This window comes from Vicia villosa, unplaced genomic scaffold (assembly GCF_029867415.1).
Source record: "Vicia villosa cultivar HV-30 ecotype Madison, WI unplaced genomic scaffold, Vvil1.0 ctg.001908F_1_1, whole genome shotgun sequence".
Taxonomy (NCBI): domain Eukaryota; kingdom Viridiplantae; phylum Streptophyta; class Magnoliopsida; order Fabales; family Fabaceae; genus Vicia; species Vicia villosa.
In genome coordinates, this window is record NW_026705772.1 from 110,742 (window position 1) to 134,345 (window position 23,604).

At 33.2% G+C, this 23,604-nt stretch overlaps 1 protein-coding gene across 1 annotated transcript; it reads left to right on the top strand.

Moving 5' to 3' along the window:
- Positions 1 to 7,209: 7,209 nt before the first annotated feature.
- On the top strand, positions 7,210 to 8,817 carry LOC131637080 (AAA-ATPase At5g57480-like). Its single transcript, XM_058907641.1, has one exon. It carries the CDS (start codon positions 7,210 to 7,212, stop codon positions 8,815 to 8,817), a length of 1,608 nt encoding a protein of 535 aa, XP_058763624.1.
- Positions 8,818 to 23,604: the final 14,787 nt, after the last annotated feature.

Genomic DNA, 23,604 nt, shown 5'->3' on the forward strand with positions numbered 1-23,604 from the left:
ATCCTTATGATTTTATATAACTGTTATGATATTCGAAGTTGAAAATTTCATAAATAATTTTTTGAAAATAATATTCGTAATATTTAATGATTAAAAATTTATAACTTACCACATAATATTAAAAAAATTGAATACACTTGATACTTGATACGTATTATAACTTTCGGCGCAAAATTATCTATATGTTGATAACAACTTTTGAATACATAAAATAATTTATCGATATAGATATAATATATAAAATAAACAAAATAATTGAATGGTTTAAAATGTTATATATATATATATATATATATATATATATATATATATATATATATATTATATAATAGAATATATAACGAAGTTAGAAAAAAATTAATATAAATAAACATAAAAATAAAAATTATAATAAAAAATTAAAAAATTTAATTATTATAAATTTTATTAAATAAAAATAATAATTTAAAAGTAAAAAATAATTATAATAAATTGATATAAGCAATATAGAAAGAAAAAAACAGACGAAAGAAAATAATAATTTTGAAATAATAAAATAAAATTGAGGGTATTTTAGTAAATATATTAATTTATTAAATATCAACAGTCATCCCTCCCCTCCCCTCCGAATCCCCCGATTCGGGGGAACGCAAAATGTGGATTTGGAGGGATTTTGCTCCCCTCCCCTCCTCTCCCCTCCTAAAAATTGAACCAAACACATTTTATTATAAACATTCCCTCCCCTCCCCTCCCCTCCCCTCCCCTCCGTTTACCTCGAACCAAACACACCCTTAGTCCCTCACTGCCTTTAGGCAACGGTTTTTACAAAAAAAAACCGTTGCCAAAACCAGGTAAAACCGTTGCTAAAACCCAAGAGGGACTAAAAATGAAACTGCAATATTTATAGGGCCCAAAAACTTATTTAACCATTTATTTTATTTGATTTTGGGATGTTGAGAGCGAAGAATTCTCAACAAATTTTAATAGAAGAAGTGGAAATCTCAATTTATCAATAGACACAGGCTAGGCCAACATCCAATACAAAAATTAAAAACTTATTTGAATGAGTTTTAGTTTTCAGTTTTTAACAACTACTTTATAAATCAATTTTTCTGAAAATAAAATTATAAACTTATTTGAATGAGTTTTAGTTTTCAGTTTTTATAAACTATTTTATAAACTTATTTTTAAAAACTCTTTCTGTAAATTAGACTACCAAACAACTTTCATTTTAATCAAACTTTACATTTTTTTCATAGACTATTTATTCGATATGAAAAACAAATATATAAATATATGATAAAAAAAACCGATCCAATTTGACCTATTTTTAATATGGTCAAATTCAATTCAATTGAATTTATTGAATTTCATTCAAATCCAACAAGATATAGTCAGATGAATTTATCCATTTTGCATATCATTGATATTTATTTTCTAAATACTAATATATAACCCGCACGTTGCACGGTTGACCTATAATATATTATTGTTATTGTTTATGATATTTTAAACTTCATCTAAATTTTAGATTATTGTTTTGTTTGTGGAGTGTTTTTTAAATGATGTTATTTAAGTAATTGTTATATTTAGTTGTATAAACACATATCTGAGAAAAATTTGAATTTTAAGAATAATATAGAAGATGAATTAATTATGTTTATAGGATTTTTTTTCTAATGAGTTTATTTAAATAATTATTATATATGAGTTTATTATAATATTTGAGAATATGTTTAATTTTAAAGAGTAATAAAAAAGATCAATGTAATTGTAAATAATATAGGAATTACATTAAATTTATTAATTAGTTTGTATCTTAAAAATTTAATGATTTTAATGAATAAATATTTTTAGATAATAATATATTAATAACTTTCAACCACTACAAATTTATAAATTAAAAAAAAAAATGTAAACTTGAAGAGAGGGAAATGAAGAATTCCTTATGTGTCATCCTAACAATGCTTATAATTTTTAAATTGATTTTTAGTATTTGTTTTATCACTTTATTTGTATTTATTTTAGTTATCATTTTTCATATTAAGTCTTTAACTCACATGTATTAATTAATAGTAATATCATATAATATATTTATATTCACTTGTAAGTAAGTAATCATAAGTTTTACAAATAATGTTGCAAAAATAATGTTATACAAAAAAACAACAACAAAAGTTATAAATGTGTTTTTTTTTAATTGATAATCTTTGTAATAATATTTCTCATCCATCCAATCAAAAGTTATTCTTTGTCAATTAAAAATTCTATCTTATAATCACTGGTGGCTCGATCACTCTTTATCGTCTGACAAAATATATGATTCAACTTGGAAAATAAATTATAATTGATCAAATCTCCTATGTGATATTGTTACCTATGAATTTCGACTATCCTATTCATAGTAAGATTTAAAGGCATGTGAATCTATATTATGCAGGACTAGTGCTGGAATATCAAGTCTAGTTGTTGACCAAATTACAGGTCGAAATGGTCCAAAGAAGCTCTCTGGTCGAAGGACCTTCGACAGGGCAAAAAGAAGGTCAAAGTTTCATAGGTATTTTGTACTTAGAAGAAAAAATTTAAGAGAAACTTAGTTGTTTGGTAGTCATAATTGATCGAAGTCGAAGCTTGTGGATAAGATTAGACAATTTCTTCTAAAAATATGTGGAAGTCCAATAGGCGAAGGCTGCATGGTATGGACATGTGGTAGCCTATGCTTAGACAACCGCTAGGGCAGTTACTAGTTAGGATATCTATATAAGCACCGTTGTTTGTAGTTTTGGAGGTCCGCATTTTTACATTGTTCAAGAAAAACTCTAATCTCAGTGAGAAACGAGTGTTACCTCTGAGAGTGTACGTATGTGTACCATTTCTTTTTCATGCAATATATTTACTTTACTTTGAAGTTTGTTACTTTTAAGTTTCTGCATTTTCTTCAAGTTGTTTCCTTGAATTCCAAGTTACTTTCTCCAACATTTTATCCCTTTGTGTATTAAATATAAGCAAAACTACTATGAAACACATTTTAGCACAATAAAATCTTAGGATTCACTAGTCGATTCTGCAAAATAATCTTTAATAAGAGACTAATGGTTGTTTGCCAAAATATAAGATAAACAGATATATCATTAAAAAAGATAACTAAAAAATAAAGACAAAAAAGAAATATACTTGAAATTTCATATATTTTTTTATTCTTCCAATTAATTATATCAAAGAAAAAGAGAATTCAAATAACATATTAACCTAATTCTATATTACACTTTGTCAATTCAAAGTTCAATCTTATAATCAAATATGATTTAACAACTCAATTTTTCTCGATAAAAATGTGATTCAACATGAAAATTCAAAAAATAATGAAATTATAACTATTCAAATCACATAAAAGAGATAATAAAATTGAAATATAAAAAGTAAGAAGGAAATGAAAAATCTTTAAAATTACATAAATTACGTATTTTTCCTTTAACTATACGAAGGAGACACTAAATTCAAATAATATATTACACCAACTCACAAATAACATTGTCAATTCAGAAATATGAAGGAGAAAGTTTTTAAAAGAAAAATGAAAAAAAATTAGATTGAAGATATTTTTTTAGATATTTATAACTAATGCATAGAATTTAAATTAAATAAATAATAATTGGATAGTAAAAAATACACATTAAAGTATATCTTTTTGTATTTTCAACTGAAAAAGTTAATAGTTATTTTTGTAAAGCAAATGAGTGGAGCCAAACTCTAATATTAATATGTAACATCCCAAATCTACCCCTCAATTAATAAGAGCAACAGAGTATAAAACATTGAAACAAGCAACAAATTTGAGGCATCACATATTCGACTTAAACAAAACTACAATTCATGCTCAAAGTACATGGATACATAACACTTATATCGGAGGAAACTCATAATTCATCAAACATTTAAATCCAACAACTTCATCATATTGCAGCGGAATCCAAATAACAACACAATATCTAAATCTTATATTCTTGTCAACATGGAACAATAGGTCCAAAACGTTTCCACAAGACATAACATCAAAGTTCAAGAAAAGATAATCAACATAAAACAAGACACAAGCAAGTATCGCAAACATTCCCCCCGAGTGCTACGTATCAGAGCATTGACACACCGACTCGAGCTATAAGGTACACGGCTACTCCACGTTGTTACCTGCACGTTACCAACAGAGGGTAACATTCAAACATAAGGGGTGAGATATCATTCATTATAAAGAAATGTATGATAATATTCAAAGTAAGAGAAAAGATCATACATTGGTCACCACTTCTCATCACAATACTCAATACAATGATTTCACATCACATAATCAACTTAAGAAACGACAACAATGTCATCAATTCAACTATGACAATATATACAATCCGTAAGTAAGATTCCACACAATCGCAACAAACATCTCATCATCAAGTCACCGCATCATAATCAAATAAGACTCGAATGCAATTCACATGTGACTAAACTTATGCAAATGCACGTGGTACCATTTGGAGTAAAACTTCCACGTCTCAAGATTTTCCATTGGGCACACCGTCGCTAATTGCCATTAAGGCCACCGTCACTTTTTACCATTAAGGCCACCGTCACTTTATGCAATGGTTGTGACTCAATGAATGCAACATCCAAACAAACACGACATTCACAATACATCACAAATACCGACTAAACATCATTACTTTTATAGTAATTCACCACTTCCCAATCAAGTCGCTACGTTGCATCATCATACAACAACACACCACTTCACCACACAAATCATGACATCAAACAAATTCATTTAAAGGAATATTCAAAAAGATTTAAAAGCATTCTTAGATCATATTCGTTAGAAAGGTCTCAATTATAGCTTCGCATAGGTTCAAACGGCACTTAAAAAGGAGTTACGGTTCAAAAGTTACATCATTTCAAAGTTTGGAAAAGGTTCTGCAAAACAGGGTTCGCGGCGCCAATAGGGTTCGCGGCGCGAACTGAGCGAATCCAAAAATTCCTAACTTTCTGCCAAGCAGTTCGCGGCGCCAACAAGGGGTCGCGGCGCAAACTGGGCAGATCCAGTTTTTCCCAAGTTTCTGCCAAGAGGTTCGCGGCGTCAACAGTGGTTCGCGGCGCGAACTGGCGATTTTCAGAAAACCCCAAACACAGAAAACAGCATACAAAACCCATCCAAAAACCCCTAACTCAACTCAATCAAGTTGGAAAACACTAAGCATCACGAATATCAATAGAATACATGTTATAGACACAATTATAACACCTATTATGGGTCTTCTAACATCATAACATCTTCAATCATGCTTAGATTCACAATTTCATAGAAGTCTAACATAAACCCTAACAATCTCTATTCAACTTCTACACAATCATGGATAACAACATACAATCAAAACCCCACCCAAAACATCATCATACATCCCTTTAGCATGAAAGAATCTCACCCTTACCTTAGGTTTTGGATTGAAGCCAACTCTATCTTCAACCTTGAGATTCTCCTCTTTCTCTCCTCTCTTCTCTTCTTTCACCAAAAATCTCAAAATGAACTTCTAATTTCTATTTCCTCTAAAACCCTTGTTTTAGTTAAACCCTTACTATCTTAAATTACTAATGGGCTCTAACTAACACCCCTCACTTACTAATACCAACTTAGGCCCAATTATCAACCACACTTACTATCTTACATTATATACCAATAATTCTCAAATAAAACAACATAAAATCAATTAAGCATATAATTAACACATAGATCACAATTAATTCACATAAATAAGGAATTAAAGAAAAACGGTCGTTACATAATACATTTATATATATATATATATATATATATATTTTAAAAATTGATTAGTCAGCCCAATATTTATAAAAATTGTGATTGATAAATAATAATAATAAATATTGCACAAAAGACTTATTAAAATAATATTTTTATAACGTCTTAATTGAAGATAAAAAACTTGAAAAAACAACCAATAATAGTAGAAAGTTATGTAATAGAAAAAATGTTATATATTTATAATAATTCGAACCAAAATATATTATTAGTCTTAGAATTATATTGTATTTATAATAAGGATATGTAAATATATACCTAAAATTATAATTTATATAAAAATATCTAATTTTTTAAAACTTTCCTTAATAAAAATGTGACACAAAATTAGGCAAAACGAAATAGTATATCAAATGATACTATAATTTTATTTAGTATATCAAAGACTAATATAATTTTATATTATATTAGAATATTTTAAAAGTATTTTTTTAATGGTTCAATAATTAAATTTAATTACGAATAACATTTTAAATTATTTTTATAGTTTACTATTTTTTTAATCTTACCAAAAATACAAGGGGAAATAAGACAAAAAAAGTATTATATCAAAGACTATTATAATTTATATTTCATTAAAATATCTTATTTTGGCAATGTCATTTTAAAAATTTCAGAATATTATATTTTAAAATTTTTAAAATATATTATATTTTAATTTATACTTTATTACTATTAATAGTGGTAGTTGAATATTATATTATTATTATTTATTTTTAATGTAGGATCAAATTAATAAATAATATTATTAGATTTTTACTAAGAGTTATTATCATGATCGATGACACGTGGTTAGAGTTTCCATCATAACACCCCTTGATTTTATATATTAAGATTAGGATTTAACATCAAAATCAATTTAACTCATATCTTACCCACTTTTAATATTTAATTATTATCCTTATAAACAAATATAAATAAACAACATTAATAAGAAAATTTTATCTAAAAGGAAATGATTCAAACATAAACTAAAAAAATTAAAAAAGAAGAAGAAAAAAAAGAAAATTTTACCTAAAAAACAGAATAGAAGAGATATGCATCTAAAGAAAAATTAAGAATAGGAAAAGTGGCATATTTATAATTAAATAAATTAAAATACTAATTGTGTAATGTATCTTTTAATTAATGGCATGGTTAATGATAGAAAATTGCAAGATTCTGATTGATGCATATTGGGTAAATATTTATGAAAAATGCTAAACAAATGTATAAATATACTTTTGTAAAAGTATAAAGAATCCAATTTAACCTACTTTTAATCGGGGCAAATCCAATTTATATAAATAGATTACACTTCACTCTCTATTTTCATTATTTATAATACAAATTCAACTACCCATATTTTTTTCTTTCATTATTCCATTAATATGAAAGAATATTGGGGTTCTCTAGCATCAATTCTTGGTGTATTTGCTTTCTGTCAAACCATTCTTCAAACACTTTTCCCACCAGAGCTTCGTTTCGCTTCAGCGAAGCTTTTCGGCAAAATCTTCAACTGTTTCTCAGCTTACTGTTTCTTCGAAATCACCGAGAATGACGGCGTTAACACCAACGAACTCTACAACGCCGTTCAGCTTTACTTAAGCTCTTCCGCCTCAATCACCGGTAACCGCTTAACCCTAACACGCGCCGTTAACTCGAGCGCTTTCACTTTCGGTCTCGCCAACAATGACAGCATCGTCGATATGTTTAACGGTGCTAACGTCGTTTGGGAGCATGTTGTTACTCAGAGAAACTCTCAAGCACCATCATGGCGTCCGGTGCCAGATGAAAAACGCAGTTTCATTCTTCGGATTAAGAAGAAAGATAAACGGTTGATTTTGAATAGTTATTTGGATTACATTATGGAGAAAGCCAGTGAAATTCGGAGAAAAAACCAGGACCGTTTGTTGTATACAAATTCTCGAGGTGGATCGTTTGAGCCTAGGGTTCATCCATGGGAATCTGTGCCGTTTAAACATCCAAGCACTTTTGATACGTTGGCTATGGATCCTGTGAAGAAGAAAGAAATTATGGAGGATTTGCAAGATTTTGCTAAAGGACAAGGGTTTTATGAGAAAACTGGTAGGGCTTGGAAAAGAGGTTATCTTCTTTATGGTCCACCAGGGACTGGAAAATCTAGCATGATTGCTGCTATGGCTAATTTTCTTGGTTATGATATTTATGATTTGGAGTTAACTCAAGTTCATAATAATTCTGAACTTCGAAAGCTTCTTATGAAAACAAGTTCCAAGTCTATTATTGTTATTGAGGATATTGATTGTTCTATAAACCTAACTAACAGAAAAAACAAGAAAAACAATGTTTCTGGTTTGGGTTTGGGTTGTGGTTCAGTTTCTTCTAGGAGTTACTATGAGTTTGGTGTTGGTGAGATGATGATAGGTGGTGCTGGTGCTGGTGCTGGTGAAGAGAATGGGAATGGGAATTCGATAACGCTTTCTGGGTTGTTGAATTTTACGGATGGGTTATGGTCTTGTTGTGGGAGTGAGAGGATATTTGTGTTTACAACAAACCACATTGAGAAGCTTGATCCTGCTTTGTTGAGAAGTGGGAGAATGGATATGCATATTTTCATGAGTTATTGTTCTATACAAGCTTTGAAGATTTTGTTGAGGAATTACTTGGGGTGTGAAGAGGGTGTTGATTTGGATGAGTCTATTTTGAAGGAATTGGAGGAAGTTATTGAAATGGCAAGGATGACACCCGCGGATATAAGCGAGGTTTTGATTAAGAATCGGAGAAAGAAAGAGAAAGCTGTGGATGAATTGTTGGAGATTTTGAAGGTGAGAGCAGAGAGGAATGCAAAAAATGGTGGTGTTGTTGGGAGTGGGAAAAGTAATGGCGAGGGAGATGAAGATGAGGAGGAGGAGGAAGAAAAAGAGAAAAGGGGACTTGATAGTGATAGTCCTAGAGAAGAATATGAAGTTGAAGATGATTGCAAAGAAGGTTTAGAGGAAGAAGAGAAAATTAAGTGATTATTATGAAAGTTGTGTTTTATTGTTGTTTATGTGGTTATTTTGAATGATTATGATAATTATTATTTTGGTTTATGTTGTTATTTTGAATGATTATGTTGTTATTTTGAATGATTATGATAATATATATTTACTTTATTTTATAAACAAAATATTGCATTAAGTTTAAGCACAAAGGGGGTCTAACCTAATTACAAAGATAAAGAAGAAGAGTTTTATATTACACAAATAATAGGACCCTAACCAAACATTTAAATCGACCATAAGCGAGTCATTCACTAATGGAATTCGCCCCAAATCACTCCTAAGATAACTTCTTAGCTATAGAGGATATTTCCACCACGCATTTCTGCCCACCCTTGAAAAGAGTCTCGTTTCTAGCCAATCAAATAGCCTAAACAGTCCTTAACCAAAACAAAACCCTAAGTTTCTTTTTTGCGATTCCAACCAAGCTAGCTTCGAAGGTAAGAATAGGTCTGAAATCTACACAAATGAAGGTAACATGTAGAAACCAATCCAAACAAGAATGTGGTTCCAAAAAAAAAAAGCTATTGGATAAGTAATAAAGAGATGATAAAGAGTTTGGTTTGGCTCATATGAGGTAGACGAGATTATGTTTGTCAGATAAAACACCATGTTTGTCTAACTCATCTTTGGTTTGCAACTTGTTCCAAATTAATCTTCACGGGAAGACTTGAATATTAGAAGGCATGTTCTACGTCCAAATTAATTTGAAAGCATAAAGCTTGTCCGCATTGCAAAAGAAATATGTATAAAAATTAGCGGATAAAGTAGTATATGCGGATTTGATTGAAAAACCACAATTGTCCCGCCACCAAATAAATGAGTCTTTCGAATCCAAATTCGGCCTAGCATCAAGGAGGATAAGTTGGAGCTCCTCACACTTATAATGGATATTAGAGCCTACTGAAGGTTTAGAATAAAATTCCGGACACCTAGACATATCTCCATTATTACCGTGCCCCGCTTCCACCATCATAAGCCTAGATTCTTGAAAATAATCAAATAGAGCCGAAAATTGCAAATATAAAGGCGTTGAGCCTAACCCCTTATACTTCCCGAAATCAGTATTGGAATCGTCACTCAGTTTGCAAGATATGCTATCTCCAAAACAGCTGACCTTAGAGCCCCAAACACTCATAGTTAATCCCTCCATAAAATGGAGGATTTCCTATTATTGAGTGCACATGACGGATCGAGCAGTTGTAATTTCGTGTTGCATTTTTTGAAACCCAAGAGAAACCTCCAAACAGAATCAACATTTGATATAGTTCCCCAAGCCCATTTGTCTAGTAATGAGATATTGGTCAATTTCGCAATGTCTCACTCCTAACCCACCCTTCGATTTAGGCTTGCAAATGGTGAAGCAACCAATCCAATTAATTCTCTTTTTGTTTTCTTCACCATTCCACAAAAATTCCCATTGGATTTTGATCATATCTTGAATCACCTTTTTTGGAGCTTTATAAAACAAAAAATAGAATAGAGGGGTGGAATTAAGAAACTGAGTTGATTATAGTTACCCGACCACCAAGTGACTTATTTATTCTCCGTCAAGAAGAGAGTATGGGTCTCATTTTAGTCAACAATGGCTTCTAAGAAGAACAACTACAGGGGTTGATCCCAACTTGAATCCTAAGGAAGGTGAACGGGGAAACAATAATGTCGCATGAAAGGAAAGCAGACGCAACCTGCAAGAAATCAGAATAAACATTTATCCCAATTACTTTGCTCTTGTGGAAATTTACCTGTAAACCTGAAGCAAATTTGAACCCGCAAAAAACCGATTTAATTTCCCAAAGGTTGTCCCAATATGCTCTTCCCAATAAGATTGTATCATCCGTAAACTGAACTACGTTGAAATTAAGATCATTCGAAATTGTGAATGAATGAAAAGATAGGAAAAAGGCAAAAGAGGATCCTCTGATGTAAACCTCTTTTGGCTTGAAATTCCTTTGATGGACTCCCATTGAATGGTACCGAAATGTAATTAGAACTAACAAAAGCTCGCATTTAATTGATCCATCTTTTCCCAAAGTGCATACGTTCCATGACATAGAAAAATTACTCCCAAGATACCGAGTCAAACACCTTTACGAAATTAACTTTGAAGATGAATAGTTCATTGTTATTACGCTTGTAGAATCGACTAATTCATTGACCACAAGGACACCTTCAAGCATGCTTTTACTTGAGATGAAAGAAGATTAATATTTAGAGACGAGCTTCCCTACTACACGTTTCAACCTTGATGCTAATAATTTGGAAATGATTTTGTAGATGCTTAAGATAGGGCTCATAGGCCGTTAATCACTGATTTCTTGCAGACTGTGGATTTTAGGAATCAACACCAGGAAGGAGGAAGCAATTGCCTTTGGAATGTGACCCTGCAAAAAAAATCAGAAACGTAATCAAGTGAATCTTCTTTAATTACATCCCAGCAAACTTTGTAGAACTCCATGGTGAATTCTCCGGGCCCGGGATTTTATCCCCCAATGAGTTCCAGATAATTTCCTTTGGTTCCAACATTAATTACATCCCAACATACTTTATAGAACTCCATGGTGAATTTGTCAATCCCCGGGCTTTTATCCCCCATTGAGTTCCATATAATTTCCTTTAGTTCCAACATAGATATTGGCTTTTCTAGATCAGAAATTTCCGAGTCATAGAACTCATGGAAAGAGACACCTTTAAGCTTGGGCTAATTGAAATGAGGTTCTAAGAATATGTCTCTAAAGTGATTAGCTGCTTCATTTTTTATGCCATCCACGTCTTCAATAATAGTGTCACCAAGCTTTACAGCATTGATTCCATTACTCCTTAAACGTGGTTTGAATAGAGAGTGAAAGAATTTGGAGGTTTTTCCCCTCCCAAATCCATTTGCAACGAGCTTTTAGCTTCAACATGGATTCCCTAAACTGAAGTTTCTGCCACATATGCTTGCTAGATTCCCCTATAATTATATCTAACTCCTAACTTACCTTAATTTGTATCATCCTCCACCAATAATTTATCCAAATTACTGATCTCATTGAAAGACTCCTCCACACCTAGGTCATTTTTACCAAATATCTCTCTATTTCACAACTTTAACTTGCATATCAACACCTCTAATTTTTCTTTAAAAACAAACATTTCTTACCAACAAAAATAGTAGATCTCTAAGTTTCTTCCACAAATTGAATAAATTTTGGATGGAGAACCCAAACTGAGTAGAATTTAAAGGGTTTAGGGCACTAATTCAAGTTACTGCCTCTAAGAGAGATAAGGCAGTGATCCGAAATTTCTCTCCTCCCGATGAATTGACCTTTAAGCTTCCAATCTTCAATTAGACCATCGGAGACAAGGAAACAGTCTAATCTACTCATTTCCATCCCTGATGTTTTGAACCAAGTAAACATGTTTCCCAAAGCCGGGAGATCTCACTACGCCAAATTTAAGCTGTAGCAGCGCAGCTACTAAAGCGCTTTTAGCAAAAGCGCTCTCGTAGGGCTCGCTAAAAACAAAATTAATAAACAAGGAAAAATGATGCAAAAAAAGCGCTCTGGTAGGGGGAGTTATGAGAGCGCTTTTAAAAAGCGCTCTGGTAGGGGGGGTATGAGAGCGCTTTTAAAAAGCGCTCTGGTAGGGGGGTTATGAAAGCGCTTTTAAAAGCGCTCTTATAGGGTGGGTGCTACGAAAGCGCTTTTGGGATAAAAGCGCTCTGGTAGGGGGTGTTATTAAAGCGCTTTTGAAAAGCGCTCTGGTAGCCCATTTAAAAAATTATATATTTTACAAACACACGCGTTTTGTTTCAGATCTTTCTTCTTCCTTCGTTGCTCCGCCGTCCTCTCTCCGAAACCCTAGCAACCTCCGCCGTTCTTCTTCCTTTCAGATCCAAAACACACGAGTTTATGGTGAGTTGAGGTTCGTGTTGTTGCTGAGTTCGGTTTCGATTCTGAATCTACAAACCAAAACCGGGTGAGACCTTTCTGAGTTTATTTCTTATTCTCTCTTCCTCTCTCAAATTTCTGAAGGGTTTGTTTGATTAGGAAAGTGATGAACAAATGTTTGGGTTTGATGAATGTTTGTCTGGTTATGTTTGATGATGATTTGTGAATGGTTTTGTTTCTGATGAATGGTTTGCGTGTATCAGAAAGATGAACAATTAGGGTTTTGGTTAGTGTTTGCGGCTGTGTATTGTGATTGTTGTTGGATGAATATGAACAATGTATTTACAGTTTCTGGAGAGGTTTTTCGAAGATGATGAACAGAATTTTTTTTAGGGTTGTTGGTTGTTGGCTCTACGGCTCTACGGCTGATTTTTTTTAGGGTTTTTGGTTGTTGGCTCAATTGACTTGTTCTTTTATCAAAAACTATTTTTATGTGCATGTGGTTGTTAATTGATTTCTTATAAATTGGTTTCTGTTCTGGTATAGCACTATTTTTATTAACTATTTTGTCTTTTGTTCGGAGATGAGGAAATTTTTGGTTGATAGAGAAAATATTGAGAATGTGAATGTTGTGTAATTGGAAACTTAATTAGAACCACCACTAAATAATGTGGTTAATGAGACCTACAAGGGATATCTGTTTCATCAACTTTTACATGATTCAAGATTTTCTATATGTAGTTAGTAATAATCACGTTTTTCTATTGTAGGTTGAGCTTCAAACAGTGGATGGACTGGTAAAGGATAGAACACAATGTGCCCCTGCCGATTATGTTCCACAGAATATGAATCAAGTAATGTACCCCGAAGTCTTCTGTGGCAGGATCGTTCGGGGTACAGTTATTTGATTCATATTCTGTGACACAATACAACATAGCTCAGGTGACTACTGGTTCTCCACTAAAGCATCAATACAACATAGCTCCAGATAATACAGGAAGCGTACATTGGTTGCATAAGAACTCGGAAGTTGTTTCCCATTTAGTTGTTTTGGTTTAGAAATATGTGAATTGGTTTAGTTGTTTTGGTTTAGAAATATGTATATATGTATTTTGATTTACATTAATGGTATATAATATAATACTTTTTGTATATAATCGATATCGATTATAATGGTATATATCGATTAGAAATGATAAATTATAGGTTCATGAAAAAATACTGCCAAAAAATAGTAAATTACAGGTTCTGAAATATTGCTGCCAAAAGTGCAGGTTTAGAAATAATAAAAAGCATAAAAAAAAAAACACAACATACGAAAGCGCTTTTGGAAAAGCGCTCTTATAGGGGTGGCTATCAGAGCGCTTTTTCCAGAAAAAGCGCTCTCATAGGGGGGGTATCAGAGCGCTTTTCTTGAAAAAGCGCTCTTAAAGGGGGGCCTACCAGAGCGCTTTCTGAAGCGCTTTTGTTACCTACGCCAGCGCTGGCTTTCACAGCGCTTTTAAGCGCTCTTAAAGCCCATAAAAAGCGCTTTAAAAGCCCTTCCGTGTGGTAGTGTCTATTAATTCCATTTCCTTCATGAACCCTTGAAACTCGTTCATTTCAGTGTTATGAAGAATGACAACCTTCCATTTTCTCACCAAGTCCTCTTGGTGGCGTCGAAATTTCCCCTAACACACCACTGACTGATAAGTGCCAAAATGTTGTTATTTTGAGTATATAATTGTGGCACTTATCGATTCGATTCATTCCGTTTTTGTAATAAAATCCCCACTTTTGTGTATATATTCACATTATTTAGTTTTCATATGTTTTATATACCGTTTAATAGTTTTTTCTTTGTTTTTATAGGTATTCATGCATATCGGAGCCTCGAGGAATAAAGTGTCGAAGGCACGACTTCGATTGCGCAATTTTGGACCTGAATAAGGAAGTTTTGTAGCAGAAGGTCCGCTTAGCGGAGTTCAAGCGGAGCTTGGCAGAGATTTGAAGCATTTTTGGGTCCGCTTAGCGGAGGTAGCCCGCTCAGCGGAGCTACGTATACTGTTGTAGATATTTTGGGGAATAAGTGGAGGCCGCTGAGCGGAGGGGGTCCGCTGAGCGGACCTGTGCAGATTTGTGTTTATATTCTCTTCATTTGTACATTTCTAGGTTATGGTTTGGGTATTTTTGAGTCCCAACACCATCAACTTCATTCTTAGAGTAGAATTGGCTTAGAAAACATCTTCGGAGGTTGCATTTGGATGATCGGGGGTGGATTGAGCGTCGAACGGAGCTGACAAACCGGGAGATTTTCGGTTCATTTCTCTTCTTCTTTGTGTATTTCTCTTTGGTTGGGTTTGTTTGTATATTTACTTGAATCTTATGTATATTTACCGGTTATAATGTTATGTTTAACTTGCTTTACAAATTTGTGTTGATATTATCCTGGATTTTTGCTCTATGCTGGGGATTTGGGGTGCTTTAGAGATAAACTTCTTGAATCCTTATCTAGGATGATAATCTGTTGGTTATGAACTCTAGAGATAGATTTAGAGCTAGCATTCACTGTTTGTATCTGTTCTTAATGCTTTCGTGTTTGAGCGGCGCGCGAGAGATCGCCGACGCGAGAACACGGATGTTCTCGTGACTTTGCGTTAGAGATAACCTTAGTTGTGAGATGATCTCGTTTGTGCTCCAGAGATGGACGCTTATGTGAGAGATACGTGATAACATAGATGAGTATCGTAGATTGAGTATAACGGGTTAGTAAGTGTATGTTTGTGAAGAGTGAATATATTTACATTCCTGATAAGTTATTTCTCTTCTAAGAATGTGTTTATTCTTTTCCTGTCTATATCTTAGTTTACTTTTTGCTCATTCAATCCCGAGCTCGAAACCGTAGAAACTGTTGAATGGCATCTCTCCATCTCTGAGGACGATAAATCCCAGATCAATATTTCCAAATCTTTCTTTTGTTGCTTGCCCTATACTGCATTCAACAAAAATGGTGCCGTTGCCGGGGATGGTTTGATTGCATCGCACTAGTTTTCGTGGTTTTGAGCTTTGTATATATCGTATATATTGTATATGTTTACTTGTATAATCTCACTTGCATATATACTTACTTGTTTATGTTCACCATATAAGTTTACTTGTATATGTTACATATAAGTATACTTTTATTGGAGAATGTTGGTGAAACATGTTGATCTCGGATGAGCTCTTTAATAACAAATATTCACTTTTCAACTTGTGAATCTTACATTCACCAATTTTCTCTTTTTGTATGATAATAATTGTATTTGTTCCATACTTGTGCATATGTGTTTGTTTGTGTATATAGTAGTATACTTTTGTTTTTATGTTCGTTTAATCATTGTATATATTTGTACTCGTAACGTTTGTTGAGTGTTTTGGTTAGGACACTTTCTTTAGGCTTGTGCGGTGAGACGTCACCATGGCATGACGGAAGGAAGCTACTTTCCAAACACCTAAACAATAAAGGCGTCGAGCTAACGACGTAAAACAAGCGCTTGTTGGGAGGCACCCCAACGGTTGTAAAGTTTTGTTTATTTTTATGTTTATGAGGTATTTAGGTGAAGTGGCGTGTGATTGGAACAGCTGGTGCAATTCTGATTTTTCTGGTTTTTCTGTCATCCGCTGAGCGGAGCAGAGCTCGCTGAGCGAGCATAGCAGAATTTTGTTTTTCTGCTCTGCACCAGCAGGTTCTAATTCCACTTGGTTCCATCCTTTTTCCCACTTTCACCAAGGCTAATTAGTAGTATATATTAGTTTTGTTTTGCTAATTCTTTTGTTGGTTGTTTGTACTCAATTTTTTTTCGGTAATTCGAAGATTTTTGAGGTGATTTTCCAAAGCTTGAGTGTTTCAACTTGCGGATGTATGGTAGGATATTGTTTTTGAAGTTGTATCATTCAAGGTACTCATTTATCGCTTTCTATAGCATAACATGTTTAAGAAACTTTTCATTTGTACAATTACCATACAATTCATTCTTTTGCATTACTTGCTTGTTGATTGAATCACTTTAGTTAGGGCTGGCAATGAACCAAACTAACTCGAAAATAGTTCGGAACTCGATTCGAAAATTAAATCGTTGAACTAGGTTCATGAACCAAATGAGCTGAATATGAGCTAAAAACTAAGTTCGTTAACTGAATGAGCCGAACTTGAACTATACATAGTTCGACTCGTTAGGTTCATGAGTCAACTCGATTATATATGAGATAGATTATATTGTCTTTAAAAGTAAGTTTAAATATTTGCTCTAAATCTTATTATCATATTTTATTTTAATCTAACAGTTTTAATTGATAATTTATATTCTCCAGTGAGCAAAATATTTCTACAAATGATTATACAAATAAAATTAACATCGTATAAATTTCAATCTTATAACTTTTATTTTATTTCTATATTTTATATTTAAAAAATATTAATTTAAAATGTCAAATATATATGTAAAAAAATAGACTTTAAAAAATTACTTTTAAGTCCGTGAAATAAGCAAGTTGAACCTAACAAGATAAACCTAACGAGCTGAATCTAGATGTTCGTGAACTTCTAACAAGTCGAGTTTGACATGAAAAAAAAGTTCGAGATAAACTCGAACTCAAACTCAAACTCGGCCAATTCTTAACGAGTCGAGTTTGAGCTGGAAAAAAAGTTCGTCATGAACTTGAACTCGAACTCGAACTCGGCCAATTCTTAACGAGTCAAACTGAGCTGAGGCGAGTTCGACTCGACTCGACTCATTTCCAGCCCTAACTTTAGTTCCCAAACCATAAATGTGAGGAAGCTTTCCATTGTTCATATATGCTGGAGGCCACAATCTTTGTTTTAACTGGATTTTATTATGCTTAATCTTTTGTTTATGTTGATTTTATGAAAGCATGAAAAGGATCAAGGCATTTTGTTTCATTTTGAGCACAACTACCAAAACCAAATAGTCAATTCACCTTGTGAGTGTGTGATCATTTGTTAACCCTTTTGAGCCTTTTTGTCAATGTCCATGTTGTTTTTGCTAAATGCTTATCTTTGAGTGTTTAGTTCTCATTTTTGCATGGATGATTGATTCTTTGTTTTCTTGAACCCTCAACCATGATTTTTGGTATGAATTTTTACCTTGCCTTAGAAAGTAGGGAGTATTCACATTATGATGTGGTTGAATTCAAGTTGGGGAGAGAAATGGTTGATACTTACGTGGTTGTTGCTATGAGGTTGAAAAGAAAGAAGAAGAAAAAAAAAAGAAAAAAATGTGAAAAGAAAAGAAAACGAAAGAAAAAAATAAAAAAGTTTTGAAAAAAAAAAGAAAAAGAAAAGAGAAGTGAATAACTGTGCTAATAAGTATTGTGATTGGTTTGAGAAACTTGTGGTTAAGGAAGAAGTTTAATCGAGATTTTGTTGCTTAGGACTTTGGTGGATTGATCACTCCCTTAGGTTTAGGCAAGTTTTTGTTTCGATTAGCCTTAGGACTTATCCTTTGTTTGTTAACCAAGCCACATTACAACCTTGAAAAGTCCTTGTGATTCTTGCTTTTGTATCTTCAATGTGATTTTTGGATGAATGCATAACTTAATCTTTTGTTTGCAAGATTGTTGGATGAGTGTTAAAAGTCCTTCACCTTTGTGTGTTCTTCATCCATTGATGAATTTTTGCTAGGTGTGATTCATGATGTGAGCATGTATTATGTTAGAATGTTTTGTATGCTTTTTGTACTTAGGATTCGTTTCGTTTACATGTTGTCGTTGTAGGATAGTGGTAAGTATTTACTTTGTTTATACGTTTTTGTATTGAACCATACATTTGTTTTTGGTTTTCAAAACTTGTTGATTCACAATTCTTTGGTTTATTACTTTTTATTCTTTGATTTATTTGACATTGTTTGAGGACAAACAAAGTTTTAAGTTGGGGAGAGTTTGATAAGTGCCAAAATGTTGTTATTTTGAGTATATAATTGTGGCACTTATCGATTCGATTCATTCCGTTTTTGTAATAAAATCCCCACTTTTGTGTATATATTCACATTATTTAGTTTTCATATGTTTTATATACCGTTTAATAGTTTTTTCTTTGTTTTTATAGGTATTCATGCATATCGGAGCCTCGAGGAATAAAGTGTCGAAGGCACGACTTCGATTGCGCAATTTTGGACCTGAATAAGGAAGTTTTGTAGCAGAAGGTCCGCTTAGCGGAGTTCAAGCGGAGCTTGGCAGAGATTTGAAGCATTTTTGGGTCCGCTTAGCGGAGGTAGCCCGCTCAGCGGAGCTACGTATACTGTTGTAGATATTTTGGGGAATAAGTGGAGGCCGCTGAGCGGAGGGGGTCCGCTGAGCGGACCTGTGCAGATTTGTGTTTATATTCTCTTCATTTGTACATTTCTAGGTTATGGTTTGGGTATTTTTGAGTCCCAACACCATCAACTTCATTCTTAGAGTAGAATTGGCTTAGAAAACATCTTCGGAGGTTGCATTTGGATGATCGGGGGTGGATTGAGCGTCGAACGGAGCTGACAAACCGGGAGATTTTCGTTTCATTTCTCTTCTTCTTTGTGTATTTCTCTTTGGTTGGGTTTGTTTGTATATTTACTTGAATCTTATGTATATTTACCGGTTATAATGTTATGTTTAACTTGCTTTACAAATCTGTGTTGATATTATCCTGGATTTTTGCTCTATGCTGGGGATTTGGGGTGCTTTAGAGATAAACTTCTTGAATCCTTATCTAGGATGATAATCTGTTGGTTATGAACTCTAGAGATAGATTTAGAGCTAGCATTCACTGTTTGTATCTGTTCTTAATGCTTTCGTGTTTGAGCGGCGCGCGAGAGATCGCCGACGCGAGAACACGGATGTTCTCGTGACTTTGCGTTAGAGATAACCTTAGTTGTGAGATGATCTCGTTTGTGCTCCAGAGATGGACGCTTATGTGAGAGATACGTGATAACATAGATGAGTATCGTAGATTGAGTATAACGGGTTAGTAAGTGTATGTTTGTGAAGAGTGAATATATTTACATTCCTGATAAGTTATTTCTCTTCTAAGAATGTGTTTATTCTTTTCCTGTCTATATCTTAGTTTACTTTTTGCTCATTCAATCCCGAGCTCGAAACCGTAGAAACTGTTGAATGGCATCTCTCCATCTCTGAGGACGATAAATCCCAGATCAATATTTCCAAATCTTTCTTTTGTTGCTTGCCCTATACTGCATTCAACAAAAATGGCGCCGTTGCCGGGGATGGTTTGATTGCATCGCACTAGTTTTCGTGGTTTTGAGCTTTGTATATATCGTATATATTGTATATGTTTACTTGTATAATCTCACTTGCATATATACTTACTTGTTTATGTTCACCATATAAGTTTACTTGTATATGTTACATATAAGTATACTTTTATTGGAGAATGTTGGTGAAACATGTTGATCTCGGATGAGCTCTTTAATAACAAATATTCACTTTTCAACTTGTGAATCTTACATTCACCAATTTTCTCTTTTTGTATGATAATAATTGTATTTGTTCCATACTTGTGCATATGTGTTTGTTTGTGTATATAGTAGTATACTTTTGTTTTTATGTTCGTTTAATCATTGTATATATTTGTACTCGTAACGTTTGTTGAGTGTTTTGGTTAGGACACTTTCTTTAGGCTTGTGCGGTGAGACGTCACCATGGCATGACGGAAGGAAGCTACTTTCCAAACACCTAAACAATAAAGGCGTCGAGCTAACGACGTAAAACAAGCGCTTGTTGGGAGGCACCCCAACGGTTGTAAAGTTTTGTTTATTTTTATGTTTATGAGGTATTTAGGTGAAGTGGCGTGTGATTGGAACAGCTGGTGCAATTCCGATTTTTCTGGTTTTTCTGTCATCCGCTGAGCGGAGCAGAGCTCGCTGAGCGAGCATAGCAGAATTTTGTTTTTCTGCTCTGCACCAGCAGGTTCTAATTCCACTTGGTTCCATCCTTTTTCCCACTTTCACCAAGGCTAATTAGTAGTATATATTAGTTTTGTTTTGCTAATTCTTTTGTTGGTTGTTTGTACTCAATTTTTTTTCGGTAATTCGAAGATTTTTGAGGTGATTTTCCAAAGCTTGAGTGTTTCAACTTGCGGATGTATGGTAGGATATTGTTTTTGAAGTTGTATCATTCAAGGTACTCATTTATCGCTTTCTATAGCATAACATGTTTAAGAAACTTTTCATTTGTACAATTACCATACAATTCATTCTTTTGCATTACTTGCTTGTTGATTGAATCACTTTAGTTAGGGCTGGCAATGAACCAAACTAACTCGAAAATAGTTCGGAACTCGATTCGAAAATTAAATCGTTGAACTAGGTTCATGAACCAAATGAGCTGAATATGAGCTAAAAACTAAGTTCGTTAACTGAATGAGCCGAACTTGAACTATACATAGTTCGACTCGTTAGGTTCATGAGTCAACTCGATTATATATGAGATAGATTATATTGTCTTTAAAAGTAAGTTTAAATATTTGCTCTAAATCTTATTATCATATTTTATTTTAATCTAACAGTTTTAATTGATAATTTATATTCTCTAGTGAGCAAAATATTTCTACAAATGATTATACAAATAAAATTAACATCGTATAAATTTCAATCTTATAACTTTTATTTTATTTCTATATTTTATATTTAAAAAATATTAATTTAAAATGTCAAATATATATGTAAAAAAATAGACTTTAAAAAATTACTTTTAAGTCCGTGAAATAAGCAAGTTGAACCTAACAAGATAAACCTAACGAGCTGAATCTAGATGTTCGTGAACTTCTAACAAGTCGAGTTTGACATGAAAAAAAAGTTCGAGATAAACTCGAACTCAAACTCAAACTCGGCCAATTCTTAACGAGTCGAGTTTGAGCTGGAAAAAAAGTTCGTCATGAACTTGAACTCGAACTCGAACTCGGCCAATTCTTAACGAGTCAAACTGAGCTGAGGCGAGTTCGACTCGACTCGACTCATTTCCAGCCCTAACTTTAGTTCCCAAACCATAAATGTGAGGAAGCTTTCCATTGTTCATATATGCTGGAGGCCACAATCTTTGTTTTAACTGGATTTTATTATGCTTAATCTTTTGTTTATGTTGATTTTATGAAAGCATGAAAAGGATCAAGGCATTTTGTTTCATTTTGAGCACAACTACCAAAACCAAATAGTCAATTCACCTTGTGAGTGTGTGATCATTTGTTAACCCTTTTGAGCCTTTTTGTCAATGTCCATGTTGTTTTTGCTAAATGCTTATCTTTGAGTGTTTAGTTCTCATTTTTGCATGGATGATTGATTCTTTGTTTTCTTGAACCCTCAACCATGATTTTTGGTATGAATTTTTACCTTGCCTTAGAAAGTAGGGAGTATTCACATTATGATGTGGTTGAATTCAAGTTGGGGAGAGAAATGGTTGATACTTACGTGGTTGTTGCTATGAGGTTGAAAAGAAAGAAGAAGAAAAAAAAAAGAAAAAAATGTGAAAAGAAAAGAAAACGAAAGAAAAAAATAAAAAAGTTTTGAAAAAAAAAAGAAAAAGAAAAGAGAAGTGAATAACTGTGCTAATAAGTATTGTGATTGGTTTGAGAAACTTGTGGTTAAGGAAGAAGTTTAATCGAGATTTTGTTGCTTAGGACTTTGGTGGATTGATCACTCCCTTAGGTTTAGGCAAGTTTTTGTTTCGATTAGCCTTAGGACTTATCCTTTGTTTGTTAACCAAGCCACATTACAACCTTGAAAAGTCCTTGTGATTCTTGCTTTTGTATCTTCAATGTGATTTTTGGATGAATGCATAACTTAATCTTTTGTTTGCAAGATTGTTGGATGAGTGTTAAAAGTCCTTCACCTTTGTGTGTTCTTCATCCATTGATGAATTTTTGCTAGGTGTGATTCATGATGTGAGCATGTATTATGTTAGAATGTTTTGTATGCTTTTTGTACTTAGGATTCGTTTCGTTTACATGTTGTCGTTGTAGGATAGTGGTAAGTATTTACTTTGTTTATACGTTTTTGTATTGAACCATACATTTGTTTTTGGTTTTCAAAACTTGTTGATTCACAATTCTTTGGTTTATTACTTTTTATTCTTTGATTTATTTGACATTGTTTGAGGACAAACAAAGTTTTAAGTTGGGGAGAGTTTGATAAGTGCCAAAATGTTGTTATTTTGAGTATATAATTGTGGCACTTATCGATTCGATTCATTCCGTTTTTGTAATAAAATCCCCACTTTTGTGTATATATTCACATTATTTAGTTTTCATATGTTTTATATACCGTTTAATAGTTTTTTCTTTGTTTTTATAGGTATTCATGCATATCGGAGCCTCGAGGAATAAAGTGTCGAAGGCACGACTTCGATTGCGCAATTTTGGACCTGAATAAGGAAGTTTTGTAGCAGAAGGTCCGCTTAGCGGAGTTCAAGCGGAGCTTGGCAGAGATTTGAAGCATTTTTGGGTCCGCTTAGCGGAGGTAGCCCGCTCAGCGGAGCTACGTATACTGTTGTAGATATTTTGGGGAATAAGTGGAGGCCGCTGAGCGGACCTGTGCAGATTTGTGTTTATATTCTCTTCATTTGTACATTTCTAGGTTATGGTTTGGGTATTTTTGAGTCCCAACACCATCAACTTCATTCTTAGAGTAGAATTGGCTTAGAAAACATCTTCGGAGGTTGCATTTGGATGATCGGGGGTGGATTGAGCGTCGAACGGAGCTGACAAACCGGGAGATTTTCGGTTCATTTCTCTTCTTCTTTGTGTATTTCTCTTTGGTTGGGTTTGTTTGTATATTTACTTGAATCTTATGTATATTTACCGGTTATAATGTTATGTTTAACTTGCTTTACAAATCTGTGTAGATATTATCCTGGATTTTTGCTC